This window comes from Bemisia tabaci, chromosome 4, assembly GCF_918797505.1.
Source record: "Bemisia tabaci chromosome 4, PGI_BMITA_v3".
In the NCBI taxonomy this organism is placed as follows: Eukaryota; Metazoa; Arthropoda; class Insecta; order Hemiptera; family Aleyrodidae; genus Bemisia; species Bemisia tabaci.
In genome coordinates, this window is record NC_092796.1 from 32,899,730 (window position 1) to 32,918,873 (window position 19,144).

The window sequence follows — 19,144 nt, forward strand, 5'->3', positions numbered from 1 at the left end:
TACAAGAGATACAGCCGCGCGAATAGACTTTTTAGAGGTTAAATGACACGAAAATTACGATGGTCACATTAGAGTACCTGTATAGCGAGAGTATGGACAGATGTGAAACTCCGAAAATCCATCAGGCCTTCACCGATGCTTCTGCGAATAAAGTTAGGGCCCAGAAATGCAGCCAACCTATGAATTTCAATTATCCAGAACGATTTACTAATACTATTGTTACGAACCGTCGTTTATTAAGCACGTGTTTGACTCAGTTTTTGCATAAATTTACTCAATTTCGCGGAAGAACGCTCATTTCTGTACATTCTTTGCCATCATGGTTAGAATTGGAATCTGCAGACTGGCAGTGAAATTTTGTGCGTTAGAAGTTGGTTAGAAGGGTGGCTGCACTTTTGGGCCCTAAGCCCTCCATGAAGCGATCTGTCCATACTCTCGCTATACAGGTACTCTAGGTCACATTAAAAAAGTCTGAAATACACTCCTTACTGCGCAATTTGCGTTGTTAGGAACGCGCTTTTTCAAATTTCCCGCGTCTGGGGGCAGTTTTCTAATCACCAGAAACGAGCAAACGGCGGGCTCGGTGATTTCCGGAAGCTGCCGAGTCGTTGTTGTTGTTATTTTTTCCTTCAGTTTGTTTACAAACCTAACGTGATCTCTCATAGTGGTCCATATACGCTTTACGCGGTAACTAAGTTAATCAACTTTTAAGTATCCAACGCAATCCTTCTACATTTCATCTCACGACATCACGATCTCCGACTTTCAGGTTATGAAGCCAATAAAGCATCAAAGAAGAAGAAGAAGAAGAAGAAGATTTTCAGGTTATGTTGTCAGTTTCAGTTGACCGGAAATAGCCGCGAGTTGCCGTTACTTGTTTCCGTTAGAAAACTGCCCCCAGACGCGGGGAATTTGAAAAAGCGCGTTCCTAACAACGCAAATTGCGCAGTAAGGAGTGTATTTCAGACTTTTTTAATGTGACCATCGTAACTTTCGTGTCATTTTACCTCTGAAAAGTCTATTCATACGTCTGTATCTCTTGCATGCAACAGGCCCATTGTAAAATACCGTAATTCTTATTCCCATATTATTAAAATTATATTGACGTGATTTTTGTTTTTCTTTCAGACCGTGCCCCAAGCGAAAAGGAGGTCAGGGGAGGGCAATTAGAATTAAGGGCGTCTCTCACAACTAGTGGAGAAGGTAAGGCAAAATCTGATGTTCATATTTTTGAAGTACGATTTTATTTTATAGTGGATATTGAGATATTGAGATTCCGGTCGACATTTTGTCACCTTCCGCCCAAATTATGACAAGAGTCATGCGACGTTTAAACATTTCCGCCGCCATTTTATTGTAATAACGATAAAATAGTCGGTTGAATCTGTTTGAGAACACCGAATTTTATCGGCAGCACAAGCAAAATTCAGTAAAATTTCTGGACAGCTTCGTTGAGCAATTTCTCTGTAAAAAAATAAAATGGCGGCGGGACGCTTGTGATACTTTGGCTGGAACACTGGAAAAAAAAACACATTGGATCTAGAGTTTAGACTCTTAAAAACATTGACAAGAAAAAGGACTCTTGATTCAATCAGATCTAAGCTTAAATCAAAAGGAAATCCGCTCAAATTAAGCGGCTTGGTTCTTGATTTAAGCTTAAATCTGATTGAATCAAGAGTATTTTTTCTTGTCGATGTTTTTAAGAGTCTGGACTCTAGATCCAATGTGTTTTTTTTCTTTTTTTTCAGTGAAGGTGACGATTTCGTATTCCGGCTTGGCACTACGCCAATCAAATTTTTGAAAAATTACAATTCAATTACCTACACGTTGAAGTGTTCGAAGGTGTAATTTCTATGCGTAACTCTCGAAAATAATTTTCATCTCAGCGTTATATCTCTCATGCTTTATTCTCATACGCCTACTTCAGCGGAGCGACGAAGTTTACAGTGTGTCAACTTCGCTAGCGCCACTGTTGTTCGTCGCCGCGATCTCTTATCAGCGCTGGGCGCCGGCCGCGCACACACCAACGCACACTTACAAGGGTCCACGCTACTTACTACACGCTCGAGCTCTCCTCTCGGCGGGTTTGGGTTGTTGGACGTTTAATCCCGGCTGATAACGCCCGGCGACCGGCGCCGACGTCAGCGTCGCGACCCCCGACGAGACCTCTGTGCAGCCGAATTTTACGCAACGGTTCACCGGACCGGGTATCAAGTCCAGAATCCATGTTTCGTACCTCCTGAACGACTGACATAATTTTTTTCGCGGCCCCGATGTGAGCCGCTCTTAGCAGAAACGACGTATGCGCTCACTGGAAAAAAAAACACATTGGATCTAGAGTCCAGACTCTTGAAAACATTGACATGAAAAAGGACTCTTGATTCAATCAGATTTAAGCTTAAATCAACAGAAAATCTGCTCTAATTGGAGGGCTTGGCACTTGATTTAAGCTTAAATCTGATTGAATCAGGAGTATTTTTTCTTGTCGATGTTTTTAAGAGTCTGGACTCTAGATCCAATGTCTTTTTTTTTGTTGGTTTTTTTTTGTTTTTTTTTCCAGTGCTGTTCGGTTTGTGCAACGACTCGTATAGTCGTTTCCCTCACCAAAGAACGTAACAGTGGCGTGGCGTGCTTTGCGATTTATCGATTGATCCGCTATTTAAACCTATGGAAAAGGATCGATAGACGTCGAAAGCGTTTCGATATGCGTGCTGTAGAAAAACGACGCGTGAGCCACCAAGCGCTGCCGAATTTCCTTCGATATATCACGAATTTTCAGGAAAGCGAACGCATTTTCCTCCCAATCTTTCAAAGGATCTCACGTTCAATTTTTTTACAGTATCTGTAAATTTTGTCGGACAATTATTTTATAGACTTTGTTTTTTCTCCGAAAAACTATATAGTCCACTACTTAATTTCTTGAAAACTTCACTTATGTGTCATCAGTATAATCCTCAGAAATGTCAAGCTATACAGTTGCCTTGCTTCTCTTCCAAAAAATACTACAGGAGCAGAGCTTTTGAAACACCGCAATGGAGATACGTGGTTTGGCACTTCAGCCATCGATATGGCGTTTTCCCCAGCGTGGCGTTGCGTGTGGCGCCGAAACTAAAGTCAAAACGGCTCATTACCAACTGATTTAGGCGTTGACGTCATCGGGGGGAGGCGGGGGGTGGGTGTCTGGGAGCCACGGCGACGCGCCGACCTTACCTTGCGACGTTGGCACGGGAAACGCCGCACGCGGGGGGGGGGGGGGGGGCGGCGTCGGTGGACGCAGCGCCGAAATCATACGGGTGATTGACATCATAAAAACGATCTTGGCAGGCGCCCCCAGCCCCCGTTCCGGGTCCGGTGCGAGGTTGACGAATTGGGCGACAAAGTGCGGACAGTTTCCACGGGCCGAATGCGAATAAGTGTTGATTTTTCGGCACTATTTGGCAATGAAAGTCCGGCGCCCAAGCGCCGGTGCGTGCCGCTCACGCCCGCCGGCCGGGCCTGGCGGGCTGATTATTGACATTGATAAACAAAGCTATAGACAAAAATTTTATTCGTAAAATGGACCGAAATTGGCTGAAAAGAGGTTTTGTTAGTTGTCACTAGATCAAGATGGAAATGATGGACAAGCTCGCCGAAAAATTGTGAAAAGCCTGCGGGAATTGTAAAGTCCTCACTTTTTTTGGGGGGGGGGGGACGTCCGGCATAAATGGTAAAATAAGCTCTTCCTTACTATCATTTGGCCAATGGAAAAAAAGTAATCACTTTTTGTGGAAGCGCTTTTTCGGCCTGTGCGAAATCGTGGAAAGGAGGGAACTTCAGAGGCGGATCCAGCACTTTGCCAACACCGGATTCCCTCCATCTAAATCTATGACAAATAATCGATCCTTATCGGATCACCCAGCCCCTCCAAGAATCGATACTTTTCCTCAGGTTTAAATGGAGAAGAACAATGTAGCCAATTTCCTGGATCCGTCAATGAGGAACACTCTCAAAAACATCGACAAGAAAAAATACTCTTGATTCAATCAGATTTAAGCTTAAATCAAGAACCCAGCCTCTTAATTTGAGCGGATATCCTTTTGATTTAAGCTTAGATCTGATTGAATCAAGAGTATTTTTTCTTGTCAATGTTTTCAAGAGTCTGAACTCTAGATCCAATGTGTTTTTTTTCCCAGTGTTACGAATCCGGAAAAAGTAGGAGAATGTTTTAAGGAATGGTAAGCGCAAGAATTCCCGGCACCGTGATACAGATCGAGTTTAAGTAGCGCCTCCTCTCGCTGAAAAATTTCTCAGTTTCCATTTAGGGGCTCCGTAACGACATCGTCAGAATCGCGATCGCCTCCGAGTCGAAACCGCGCTTGTGCGTGGGTTTTCTGGCACTTAGGCTGTTCTATCCCAAGAGGACGGCACGATCCTCGAGGAGTTATGTGCCGCGATGCCGGGTTTCGCGTGCATCGGTCCCTCGAGCCGGATTCAATTAATTTTTAATCGAAGGCGGACGATAAGTATGATACGCATCGAATAAATTACTGGCAATTCCAAAGCCAGTTTACGGCCGACGGCTTTTCGCCGACGCGCCCGTCGCGTCACCGGCGCCGCGCTGCGTCGCCTTCCCGTTTGGAGCTGAAGAAAGACTTATGCGCTAGAATTTAGGACTGCCGATATTTGTACGCGTCCATAGTCAAATAGGCCTTCGTCCTCAAAAACATTAAATCGAGACATTGGTGCACAGGGTGGCATGGAATGGAAAAAAAAAAAAAAAAACTTGTACGGTGTCTACAAGTCAGGAATTGCCGGAAAGTCCGGGAATAGTACTTATTTTTTAAGGGCGGTCCGGAAGTATTGAAAAAGTGCAGGAGTTCCGCAAGGAGGTCCAGAATTGTTTTCATTTTTGTTGCAATTTGAGCGGGAAATTCAAATTTTTGAAATTTTTTGAATATTGTCAAATGGACCACATTTTGCAATAGGGAACCACTATTTCTGGCTTATTTTAGAAGCAGCATAGATGCCATCGGTTTCCCTATGCAGGAAGCTGCTTTAACGGAAGAGACAGAGATTGTGGTTCCTTATTGCAAAATGCAATCCATATGAGGGTACTGAATAAGCACTGAATTTTTCCGTAGAGGAGGTACCGAATTACTCGGAAATGTACTGAAAAAGTACTGTAAAAGCACTGATTTTTGGTCAGCCTGTTTTGGTAGACACCCTGGTTGGAAAAACTCAATGACATTGAAGCATTTCAGAAGTACAATATCTGGGAGTATTTCGACGGAATTATGTTTCTACGCGCTTCATGGACAATTAACCGAGACTAATGTAGAAGTTTCGGTTTCCTTCAATTTTGCATCTCTGAACCACCCACCCACTCTCACCAATGGGATCCCTCCATTTGCCTATTGTATCCTTCGTCTACAACTTCGTCTATCAATCTCAATCCCTCCATTTGCGTATTGTCTCCCTCGTCTATAGCTTTGTCTATCAATCTCAATATAACGAGGCCGCAGGACGGGTGAATCGCGCTGAGTCGCGAAGGTATTCGATCGTCGGACTGCATTTCCGCCCGAAAATGGATCGGAATCCAAGCGGAGCGGCAACCCCGCAGACCGGTCACGTCACGAGAGCCGAGCCGGTCCCGACGACGGGGATGCGCCTCCGAGAGGGGGAGGGGGGCGACGTCCCCGTCCGATTGTTTTAACGAGCCCGAGAAGATAATTGCCGAAAAGCCAAACGAACCGGTTCCAGGTTCATGCATTTTTCCGGCCCGATGTGGCAACGCCGACGGCTGGTGGCCGAGTAGGACCGCAGGCACGCCACATTGGGGGACCGGGGCACAGTGTGTCAAAACCCCAATCTAGCTGCTCAAAACCTCTTCACGTCTCTAAATTTGGTCGGATAACCACCAAATTTCGCACAGGCATTAGTGTAAGCTTGAAGAAGGTTCACCTAAAATTTCAAAACTTAGTCATCAAAATTTTCAAAATGGCGGCTATCTAAAAATCCTGTTCAACTCATGTAAAAATCGTAAAATTCCAACTAAGTTTTAGGCGCCTTATGTGACCTGATGAACCCCAAAAATTAGTCAAATTGTGTTTTCCGATCCAAAATAAGTCCTGGAGGATGTCTTGGGCTTATGCATTCCATTTCAAAATGGCGAATTTCTCATTTGACCATCCAAAAAATATGAATTCCATATTATTAAAATGATACGTTTCGGCAACTCTAAGTGATAAGTCAAAGATAATATTTTCAAAATGTTTGCCAGTAAAGGAAAATTTCGGCCAGCCCCCCCCCCCCTCCTTTTCATTTTCCTACGTTTCATAAACCATGTCCGAAACCTTTCCTCATTAGAAATAAATAAGAAAGTCTGTTTCAAATCATACAAGAAACTTGTTAAAAATACGATGCAACTTTGTATTTATGAGGACTCCCCTCCCCCTTCCATGACAGTGTAGATAATGGGAAAATCGTAATGAAATAGAAAATAAAATTTCAAAAAATTGATCTGCTCGGGATTTGAACCCCGATCATGCAAGTAATAATGAAAGATGTAATCAACTGAGCCACCACACTGTCTTATCTGATCCGGTGAAAAGCCTCATGATAAGGCTCACTCAAATCAGGGGACCGAGCGCGCGTGGTGAGATGCTGCCTCCGTCTCACTTCACCTGCGACAGCCTGTAGGAGGAGATCGCAAAACGCCGCCCGCACGCTTTTACACTAGGAATCGCCGAACAAAATGTGCTCTTATTCTCAAGGTTGCGGAAGGTAGCAGTAAAACTAAAGACATTTCAAATCTAGATAGTTTTCTGAACACTCTCATATAAGTTTCATGGTGTTCCGTGTAGTTCCGCGCTTTTGCGGCTCTATTAAAGCCAGGAAAAGTAAACGGTCTTGGGCACTGTTTTCAATGAGCAATTGGACCGCGTTTAACAGAAAGGAACCAAGCCACATCAGCTATTGCCAAATTTTATCGGGCAATTTAATTTTTTACGAGAGAAAGTTTGTGTGGATTACTTTGAAAAGTTTAAGGAATTAGCTTGGTACTATGGAGAAAATTCACCGAAATTTGCACGAAAATCTGCACAACCGTTTTCATGTACAAAATTAAATTGCCGTATTAAAGTTGGCAACAGCTGATGTGGCTTGGTTCCTTTCTGTTTAACGCGGTCCAATAATACTTAAATAATGATTTTGGAGAAATCAACGGTCATATTTCCTTTCTCTGGCCTTTGGCATCTCGTTTCATCCAGAAATGACCCTTTTTCGCCCCAAAGTACTCTAAAAAAAATCAATACAGTGGCACCACTCCTGATGGCGAGATTGAGGCTGGAGGTTTACCGGCTGCAATCCCTATCATTTTAGCGACCAAAAAATTTATTTTTGTGATAACCATGATAGATACGTAACCAGTGGGTGCCTGTGGACCCACTCTGACCATAAATAACACCATTTGTTGACTTGACATAAGGGGGGTTTTGAGCAGCTAGATTGGGGTTTTGACACACTGTGCGGGGGGAAGAGGAGGGGTGGGAAGGCTGGTTAAAGTACCTTTATGCGGAGAGTATGGACATGTCAATAATTTTGGAGTTTAGGTCTTAGGGCTTTTAAGATCTAAAATAGGCGCATTTAGTGGTGACGTCACGGAGCGATATTGTAAGTGCGATATCTCGAAAATCGAAATGGGCCCCGACAAACAAACATAACCTCCAAAACGAACAATTGATGAATGAATGCTGAAACTAGCTTAAAACTAAAACACTAATCCGTGGGACCGTAAAATTATGAAAGCTAGTCATTTCCGAAACGTTTGAGACGACATTCACAAGAATTGATAATATAATAAGCTCGTGACATAATACTTAGTCTTCGGACGAACGTTGTGTTCGTTTGTTAGGGCACATTTCGACTTTCGAGATATTGAAATTAAAGCATGATGTGACGTCACATTAAATGCGTCCATGGCAACCGACCTATGATACATCGAGGAACCAGTGCTATGGTGTAAATCACTAATCGATTAATCCGAGGTGGAAGGAATCATAGTACGCCCAGCCGTTGTGGATGACGTCATCCGCTTTGCTTTTCGGAGGGCGATACCTCCGATCATATTGGACGTTGAAACTAGGCATTTAATTGGGCATATCTGATTCTTTTTCGCTGATCATTAAGCTTAAATCATCGCTTATACGCATATAATGCATTCAGCGCTTAATTGTTTCAGAAAGCTCTTCTGCGAGCTGATTACTGAAATTCATAGACAAAGCTATAGACCAAGAAGAAAGAGGGAAAATGGAGGGATCTTGGTGGTGAAAGCGGGTGGTTACAACTGACTGAGAAGGCAAGACCAACTAGCAGCAGCCCTCGAGAGATTCTATAATTACTACTCTATCATTTTCCCCCCGGGTCTGTGAAAACCACCCGTTTCAACCAATAGGATCTTTCCATTTTCCCTACGTCTCCCTCATCGGTCGCTTTGTCTATCAAGTTCAACAATCAGCCTGCTGGCTCAATCGCTTTAAGTGTCCCCCAATCCACCAGTTTCCAGCTTCAGCAGGGCACAGTGCGTAATGCCTTGACTAAATTGAATATGTATGCGCAAAGGCACCGTCGAAAGGCCGGCGTCGCGACGCTGAGCCGGGTCTAGTCGAGTCAATTCCGGATTAGTAGCGGAGCTTGGAGCTCGGGGCAATGCAGTAGAGCAACGGCAGCATACTCGTTCCTTCGTTTCGTAACCTGAACAGCTCGGAGCCGAACAGAGTGGAACGGAGTGAACACTGAACAACCGTCTCGACCAGGGCGAGGCGCCCATAGAGGAAATAAAAAGTGGTGGTGGGCCACATAGAGTGGTGGCGTGGCAAGTAGAATCCCTTTATACTGAGAGTCAAGACAACACCCCCTGATGGAGTCACAACGAGAATAAAGATTACACAAATTGAACGTTTTTCGTAATCTTTGATCGGACCATTCTCGAATTCCTTTCTTTGTTCCTTCTCTCATTTCGTTTGTTCCTTGTCGAACCCGTAATTCCTCGGTCCATTCCAGATTGTAATTTTTGCACTCGGTGAAAATGTAATCTTTCTTCCTATGGACGGCAGACCTATACTGCCGTGCTAAGGAAAAACGCCGTATGAACTTTCAGGCGTTGCCAAAATCCTTATGACAAAACAAGAATTTCCTGGTAAACATGAATATTTTTATTTTATTTTTTTACATAATTTTATGCTTAATTTCACCCAGAGTCCCTGAAAATTTCAAGGACAAATATTCATAATTTTCTTCAAAAATAAATAGTTTATCGTAGGAAATTTGGCAAGTCTCGAATGTTCATACGGCGTTTTTCCTTAGCACGGCAGTTTAGCTGTGCGAGGCGCCAGCCAAGAGCCGACGAAACGAGCCACGCATTGGCGACCGCTATCGGACACGAAGCGACTGCTAAGGTCATTCAATCCCGCCACCCAAATCAGACCAGTTCGCCAATGACGTGCGCCCAAGTGGAGGGGGAGGCTTAGGCTCTGAACTCACCAAATCCCACGTTGAGAACGCACGGACGGGGACGCTGCGCCTTCGTCGACGGTCGACGGTGGCGCGTGGACGGTTAGAAACCGATGGCTCGATAAAGGGAAGCTGTCCACCGGGCGGAGGTCCGTTTTAAAGTCACTTGCTATTCGTAGTTAATGGGATGTGCGTTAATGAGATGGTCAATTTTGAAGAATTGGGAGTCCGGAAGCACGAAACCAGGGTTTTCGGCCGTCCGGAAAATCTGGAAAATCAGGGAATTTAAGGCAAACTGGAAGTTTTGAACAGCGTTGAGTAGAAGTTAGCGTGATTTGAGGGGTTATAGTTCTAGGTGGAAGTTTCGTGCAAAGTTCAAGAAAAGTCAGGATTCTCGAAAATTTTGGAGCCAGGGACCTGCCAGGGAATCGGTAAATGAGGTAATGGAGAGTTAGAATGTGTCTGAAATTTTGTGAAGTTCATGTTTGAGAAGAAACCTCTAAGTGAACTATATTTGGTTTCTAAAATTAACAATTATTTGAGGAGGTAGAACGAAAATGAGGTAATGGAGAGTTTGAGTGTGTCTGAAATTTTGTGAATTTCATGTTTGAGAAGAAATCTCTGAGTGAGCTATGTTTCGTTTCTAAAATTAACAATTATTTGAGGAGATAGAACCTTTTTTAGTATATAGCGCCACATCCGCTCATTGAATCCCGATTATCCGCGGAAGTAGGCCGTATTTGAAATGGAAGGCTGAGACTGAAAGGGCGGGAAAATTTAAATTCTCTTTGAGTGCATGCACTCGGCCGACAGCGAAAGAGCTCGGCCGAACGGACGACGACGCGGAATAGCGAGCGGCGAATTCCGCGACAGGGCGCGACGCCGCCGACGTCACGTCGGACGCCAAACGCGCGGCCGCCGACGGAACGAGAGACTCCTTGGACCGGCGGCGTCGGCGTCTGCAACAGTCCAGGCGCCCTCCGCTGCCAAATCGCCACCCAGCGGCAGACCTTAGTTTGTTGCCCGACCAAATAAAACTCGCTTTCCATCCTCTTGCGTTTTATCGCTCTTCCGGAACACACACGAATTTTTCTTACTTTCTTCATTTTGATCATTTGTCGAAATTTTTGAAAGATAACATTCTCACCTCTTTTTTTTAAAAAAAAAATCAAGATATTTAAAAAAAATTAAGTCATCGTTTATAATTTTGAAGAAAACTTTTTTCTTAATCACTGCTAAGGATCAGTCAAGCCTAAATTTTTGGGGAAAATTGTTAGAATCTGGGGGGGGGGGGATGTGTTTATCTTTAAAAAAATGTTAATTTTAATTTTTACATTTTTTTAATAAAAGGTTCCATCCTTAAATATGAAGTGATTAACAGGCTTTTCTTAATTTATGATCCTCACACTTACTTTCAATTCTAGTCTTGAATCAAGAAAAAATACACTGAAAAAACAAGGAGAACAGGAAAGCAATCAAGACTCTTTGATCGGTAGTTTCCTGTTTTTATTCAATCTCACTTTTAAGTATCGGAGGATTTTGGTGCTTGAAATCTTATTTTATGGTAATTCAAGAGTCCGAATTCAAGTGCTGAAATGACAGGGGGCTTTGAGCTGTATCGTGAAAGGGAGGGGGGGGGGGCGTCCGCGGGTCGTGGGCCGGGGCGCCGCGGTCACGGTTCGGCGGCCGACCGGCGACCGACGGAGGGCAATAAAAGCGCCTTCCTACGATCCTGGCCCGCGCTCCGTGCCGACAGTGCCTTATTTAGTGCCCGCCCGAATTGAGCCATTCATCAACCTTTCGGCTCTTCGCCCCCTCGCCCAGCGCCCAACCCGTTTTCCTCCTCGTCCGTCATCGAGAGCCCCGAAAAAAAGCAGTGACGTGGCGTGTACAATCGATTATCAATATTTACCCAATTGAAGCTATGGTAAATAATCGATTATTAAGGCGTTCGGTACGAACACCCCATTTATCGACTATATTCCATAGGTTTAAATGGCAGATCGATCGATATATCGCAAAGCACGCCACGCCACTGGAAAAGAAAATGCTGGTTTCGGCTTGTGTCGATCGGTGAGGTCCGCCGATATAATTTAGGGACCTGGCATTAGAGATCTAAGCCGTGTAATCGGATGAGACGAAAGTTAATTTCGGAGTTCAACGCTACGTTCTGCCTGATGATGGTTGATGAGCAGTTTGTTGAGCAGTAAATCGAATGTAATTCGCCTGATGATGACTCGTTATTGCCGGGGTGAGCACTCTGAAAGCAAGCGAGTTTTTGCCAATTATTAGGGTAGGATTGCTGAACCAGTTGCTCAACTTTATCAGTCATTTTCAGGCGTATCTGAGCCTAAAAATTACCTAACTCTTTCACTACGCTGAGGAAGACATTCGTGTTTTTGTTGCTTCGAGGAAGTTAGTCCCAAACCAACCCTGTGGTGTTGAGTTTGATACGACTTGCGTTAAATTTGACACGGAAAGCAATGAAACAACCAGGAATCACCGAATGAACCGAATAAATACTCCACTTCCCACATATACAGAACTTCTGCGTCATTCATTCTCTTAGTACATAGGATAAATGAATCAGTGAGATCGAAAACATACCAACTCGGTAACGCGATAATGCGCAACTTTCATTAAAGGCGGTCAACCTTTATAAAAGTTATTGAAGTTAGCGCCACTGTTCCAACTTGGACCTTTGAAATGTCCGTAAGTGCTTGTCTTCCGGCACCGTAAACCTTTTTCTTCGACTAATTTCTTCATCTACTGTGCAGTTTTGTTCGTGCTCACTGATTCAAATATCAGCACTAGGTCTTTAAAAATAAAATACCAAGTGGTATTAATGCGGAGCGGAATCCATGCTCCTCACGGAATCACTTGACACTATTACAGAGCAGAATCTACTCTCTTTGCGGAGTGTCGTACGCTTCTGTAGTGCTCAACTGCTCACTGCACTTCGCATTCATATAGACCGGGGTTTTTGGGCGCTACACAGACTCCGGCACCGAATTTCGCTCCTCGATTTTTATCAGCGTGTCTCCGATAAAAAAATAAAAAAAAACACCGGCGGATCGGGAGGCCCGGGTAATAATGGGAGTAAACAATCGAGAGAGCGGTGTCTCCTGTCTCATGCCCATCGGGGGCCGAGCGACGACGGCTGAGGCTCAGCTGCCGAGTCCCGACTTCGGGGGCCGGTGTCGGAGGCTGCGGGGGCCGGGATGCGGCGTGGCAGAGCCGGGCCGGAGCGGCGGAGGCTGAGCCGAGTCTGGGAGTCTAGACGCAAGCTGCTGCTCCCGGTGGCGCTTGCTGCCTTGGCGAGGCGCCGGCCGGACGCCCGCTTCCCCGCTCCGCTCGGCGCCGCCCCCCCTCCGCCGCCCGGGGCCGGGGCCCCCGAGTCCACGGATTCGGAGCCGCGCGCGATAGATGTCCTTCCGTCGCGTCGCCGCGCGCCCAGGCCCGGTTCAAGGTTCGTCTCCCGCTCTTTTAACCCAACCGTCGTCGGGCGCCGCCGCCTTGGTGTGCCCGAGTGACGCACGCTCCGAAAAATTGCAAGAAAAGCCCCATTCTGCCGTACTAAGGAAAAACGCCGTACACTGGGAAAAAAAACACATCGGATCTAGAGTTCAGACTCTCGAAAAATATTGACAAGAAAAAAATACTCTTGATTCAATCGGATTTTTGCTCGAATCCAAACGAAATCCGCTTAAATTAAGAGGCTTGGTTCTTGATTTAAGCTAGATTCTGATTGAATCAAGAGTACTTTTTCTTGTCGATGTTTTTATGAGTCCGGACTCTAGATCCAATGTGTTTTTTTTCCAGTGTATGAACATTCGAGAGTTGCCGACTTTCCGCGGATAAAACATGTATTACCGAGGAAGTTTATGCGTATTTTTCTTTGAAATTTTCAGATATTCTAGATCAATTGCGAATAAAATTGTCTGAAAAGTTTGATGGAAAATATTCACAATATTCCCGATAAATGTGCTTTACATTGCAGGAACTTTAACAACGCCTGAAGGTTTAACGGCGTTCTTCCTTCCATTCTGACAGGAATCTTGGGAATTTCTTCCTGAAAAATCCACCGATTTTTCTTCTGATCGCACGCACTAATCTGAACAATTCTGGGCTGAAATTGCACCGGTACTAGACTCCTGTAAAAAATTGAATTTTTCTAGTCAACTTTGCGACTCTGGAATGGAGTCACGTCCCCACGTCGGGGGAACAACGAATTTTGAAAGAGGAACAAGAGTTCAAGGGATCACTCTGCGTCACAGAACATTTTCTGAACAACATTCACCACAATTGAATCAGCTATTACAGAAAGGGCACAATCGACATTTTTTTCGAAATTGAGTTTTTTGCGGTTTTCGCATTAGTGTATGTAGACACACCCTGTAGTGCAGACAGGGCACTATATTCGCATTTTTTATGTGTTTTTGACAGGGGTTATGTTTCTCACGTAGAGCAGAAAGGGCACTGTTGCAGCAATATAGTGCCGTTTCTGCAGTACATGCCCACTGCAGGGTGCGCGCGCATTGGCAGCGGCAACTCGTCGTTTGTTTTGTTTTGATACGATTGAGAGGTTAGTTTTGCGTTTCAAAACGACAGTGATCACGCTACACGCTTCACTCACGCTGAAAATGAAAGGAGTGAGAATTGAACCTTGAGTGTAGGAAGTGAGAGGAGTCCTTAACAGGTTGGATGAAGAAGTAGGTAGAAGATTACTACGCTATTGAACCTCAAAGGATTTCTTTTTTTTTTTATTTTTTTTTATTTTTTTTTTTTTTTTTTTTTTTGTTTTTAATTTCTTGACTTGAAATAAGCCAGAAATATTTTTAAAATTTACATAGCTACGGGCAAACCACATGGTGAAAGTTCGAAATCGCATACCATCAATTGCGACATTGCCAATTTTATTTCGTCTTCTTTTTTTGTTCTTAAGTATTCTCTATTAAAATTTTGTGTAAACTTCCTTCACACCATCAAGATTGTTTTCGGAAAATTTCATGGGAAAATCTCTATTAGTTCTCTTTAAAAAATAGTATAAAAAGAGAGCAGAAATTTTGAAACGTTGCAATGGAGATGTACAATTTCCAACTTTCGCTATAGACATGCATTATTGCCATACATTTGAGATGAAAAACAAGGGCTAAAATAATTTTCTGGCTTCATTCTATCACTCTTTATGGCTCCTTCCCCCATGTATTTCAGAAAGGGCACTAATGATTTTCCTTCAAGTGTCATTATTTACAACCCAGAAAGAGTATCATGTAAAAATTTTTTATGGAAATTGTCAGTCTACTTGGGGGACAAAAGAAAACATCGAAAATTTTTTTTCCAAAAGCTTATAGTTTACTCAAATCAGTTTTTTGCATTTTCTGAACAGTTAACATTTCTGCAATAGTGCCATTTCTGCAATATGTGATTCAATTGTGGGTTCCATAGTTTCCTCACCTTTGGCTCATCAATAATTCAAGAAAAACTTAACCGCACAAAATATGTATCGTGTACATCAACCAGTGCAAGTGTATGCATCATTAAACGAATCGAACGTGTGAGGAATCATGGTTTTTTCTTCTACTACGCTGGCTGCAGCATGATGAAGTACTCGCTGTCATTTTCATTTTCGTAATAAGAGATCGCACCATTATTCGCGTGTATTCACTCGCTCGAAACTGCCAGTAGGGCAAACGAGACTCATTTTCCGAGCCGATACCGAGAAGAAGAGGCATACGTTGAATTGGCGACTCCGGGAGGGGGGGGGGGGGGGGAAGGGAACAAGGAAGAGTCGTCAAACAATGTGACGGCGCCAGCCTCAAGGGGAGCCGTGTTTGTGTAGGTCGCGGGATGACGCGCCGCGCCAGTGCGCCACGCGCCGTTGCATCATCGAAAATTTCTCGTCCCCAATCGCGTTTCGCATCCGTAGGCGTCGACTCCCGAACTAATAACGTGTTTTCCCAGACGGAGGAACGTAATTGAGGGGCTTGGGGATCAAGGCGCATAAGTGCAGTTTTTGCTATTTCGAGGAAATCGTGTTTGAAGTTTCGGAACGACATGGATACTCATGGCGGAAAGACAGTTCCAACTGACTTTTTGATGCTTCAAAATTGTTTGAGAGGAAATTTATAACGGAATATGCACTAAGACTAGTTTTACTCAAAATCATTAGTATCTCAATTTTTTCAAAAATTGCACTTATGCGCCTTGTCCTCCAAGCCCCTCAAGTGAAGTTCTACTTTGCGAAATTTCCATTTAGGAATTGTCGGATACTTGAATTTTGCAATCATTATAAAGTACACTTTCTCACTCATCCGTAATAACATTTATATGTATAGAGGAGCGGATAGTGCATACATTGCTTCTAAACTGAGTCATACATTGCAGTTCCTAATTGCAGAAGATATTCTACTTCTAACTTGAAATTTCAGTAATTCCTGCTCTTATTACGCGCTAAAATCAGTTAAGTAACTACGTCTCAAAATTTCACCCAATTTTTTTTTTTTTTTAAAAAATCGTATCTACCTGTTTTTGAAAGAAATAAAAATGAAAAATTATCTACTCCTTCCCTTCCTAGAAGTAAATAATTTAGGGAGCGTTCATGAAAATTACGTAACGCATTTTTTCGGCGCTTTTGACCCCCTCCCCCGGCTTCTCTTGTAACGCGTGTGCTATAGCGTAGGTCCCTATCCTTCAGAACGTAAAAGCAAAATGGCATAACACTCTCCTTCACCCCTTCTTCCCTCGAGCGTTACGTACGGAATTTACGGACAGGCCCTTACCGGAACTTTGGCCGCATTCTAATGCACATGCGGTGTTCCTCTCCATAGCTGGTACCATGTATGCAATGGCGTTCTTTTATACATGCATCTCCAAGTAAATTCAATGTTTCGTTTCATTTTCTGTTTCAGGTGAGTTCTTATCAAATGTCAAGTTGTCAGAAGTAGATTCGGGTAAGCACCAGGCACAATAATTTTAATAATCTCATCAATTGAATTGCATTATCCAGCGTGGGACTACTCTGCCATGCTAAGGAAAACCACCGTATGAATGTTCAGACGTTGCCAAATTGCCTTTGATACAAGACGAATTCCCCGACAAACTTATGAATATTTTTCTTCCAAATTCTTAGTTAATTTCGTTCGCAATTTCATCCTAAGTTCCTGATAATTTCAAGGAAAATTATAACTCTCCTCACAGTTATACTTTTACCGGAGGAAATATGGCAACTCTCGAATGTTCATACGGCGTTTTTCCTCAGCACGGCTGTACTATTTCCTGCTCATCCATGCACGCAACTGTCTGCATAGGGACACTGGTGGTACATTTGTTTCTAAAATGAGCCAGTTATAGTAGTTTCTTATCGTAAAATTAAGTCACTTTGCTTAGAAGTTAGGGTCACCCTTTTCGCCACTCCCGTCAGAACTACGGGCTGATTATTGAAATTGATAGTCAAAGCGATAGACAAAGGAGACATAGGGAGTATGGAGCGATCCCACTGGTTGAAACGGGTGGTTGTTTGAGACTAAGGGGGAAAATGATGGACTAATAATTATTGACTCTCTTAAGGACTGCCGCTGGTTGGTCTATTACTTCCCTCCATTGCAACCACCCGCTTCCACCAATAGGGTCTCTTTATTTTAGGTTTGTCATTTTTGTCTATAACTTCGTCTATCAATTTCAATAAACAGCCCGCTGGCGCCTCATCGAAGAAAGCCGAATTTCTCAACGGACGCACCGACGGAATTCGACCCATCTCGCCGGAGGCCGAGGAGAGGAGAAAGAGACAGTGGCGTGGCGTGTCTCGCGATGTATCGATCGATCTGTCATTTAAACCCATGGAAAAGAATCGATGAACGGTGTGTTCGCAACGGACACCCTAAGGATCGATTCTTTACCATAGCCTCAACATCGATAATCGATCATTCACGCCTCGGCACTGAAAGAGAGGCGTCCGATTCCAACGGAGGCGGCCCCATGCGAGCCACTAATTGAAACTGCTAATTAAAGAGAGCCCATGGTCATTGCGCTAATTATCCGAGTACTCTCGAAACGGGGCCCCGAGGGGGGTGCGAGGGGGGGGGGGGCTGTTATCTTCGACGAGGCAGCGTCAGGAATCAATGGCGTAAGCGGCGCGGCTGATGTCCCGCGGGGGAGCGATGGCGCCGCGACGATCGTCCGGAAAGCCGCCGGGTTTTCCGCGGAAAAACGGGGTTTTCCTGTCCGATCTGGCTACGCCGCACGAGAGGAGGGGGTCGTAAATGTACGAGTGCCCGTTGTCGCCACCGTGGGACGACCGATAAGAACGGCGCCTGCCGCCACTCGACGTCGTCGCAGGTTGTCGTCTTTTTTTACTTCGGAAGCTGGAAATATAGATTGAGGGGGGGTGGGGAGTCGAAAAAGTTCGACAAGAGACACGATGTAGTAGTAAGTAGTAGTAGTCGTAGCAGTAGAACGAGATTATTTTTACGAAGTGCGGCCAGTGTTCGAGGCTCTCTTTCGCTCGGTTCAACTCGAAACATAATTACGAACGCTTTGTGGAATGACTTGTTCCAGCGAATTTGTAGTTTTCAAGAAAATTGATGACGAAAAGCGTCTGTACCCGCCTACGTCATCGACAAAATCCGCAAGATGCTCGAAATGCAACCACCGGTTCTCTCTCTCCCTCCCTCCCTCCCCTCTCCCCCCTTTGTACTGCCGTGCTAAGGAAGAACGCCATATGAACCTTCAGATGTTGCCACGTTTCCTGAAATAAAACCTTAATTTACTGGGAAAATCGTTAAATTATTTTTTCAACTTTTTCAGAAATTTTTGTTCGCAATTTCGTCTAAAATGTCTGAAAATGTTAAGGAAAAATACGCAGAATCGTTCTCTAAAATATATGTTTTCTCCAAGTCAATTTGGCAACTCTCGAACGTTCATACGGCGTTCTTCCTTAGCACGGCATTGTCCGCAAGGAAGTATCAAAGCGCTGAAATCCAAAGTTTCTTTAATGTCCAAGAAACCGATGGAGGTCCGCCACTCGTCTCCGATCAGTCCGATCTGATCGCGGAAACTGCGGTCGGATCAGCAGCGCGATTCGGAGTGGGTCCGATTGCTCTCGCGAAACCGCAGGCTCGCGACCTCGACTACAAATCGTTTTTCCCGCACCCCCACAAGCCCCGCACCCCAACAAGCCCCCACAAGCTTCTACCCCGCGCCCCGAACCGGATAACGTGAAATCGGCTGCATCCGCCCCGGTTCGGTTTCCGAGACTGCACGGCTGCACCGGCGCAAAGTGGATCGCGTCAGTCAGAGAAGTCGGACTTGAAAACTTCAACAAAAACTGCAAATTTTTAAATCTATTTCGTCGAAATTGAAAATTTTAGGGGTGCTTTCAGAAGATAATTTCACGATTAAACCAGTGAAACCACTTTTAGAACCTCAAAGTTATGTATGAACGAAGTTATAAGCGTCTAAAGTTTCGAAATTTAGTCCAGCCTCTCCTATTGAGTCGATCTACTGTGCGCCGGCCCGGAATCCCCGCCCGCCCCTCCGCTCTAGAAAGCATCGTTGCCAGATAGTGCTGAGAAATTTGTCTGAAATTTGATGAATTTCGTGAGTAAGTAAAAACTACTGAGTGAACTGAACACGAAGATAAGTACCCTTGGTTCAT

General features: G+C 44.4%; 1 protein-coding gene across 1 annotated transcript in view; it reads left to right on the forward strand.

The window, feature by feature from the left end:
- Dad (Daughters against dpp) overlaps positions 1–19,144 on the forward strand; it is a 71,378-nt gene that overhangs the window by 27,341 nt on the left and 24,893 nt on the right. The window contains exon 3 of the mRNA XM_019050979.2: positions 1,129–1,203. Within this exon, the coding sequence (XP_018906524.1) occupies positions 1,129–1,203 (75 nt within the window). The remainder of the gene's footprint in view (positions 1–1,128; positions 1,204–19,144) is intronic.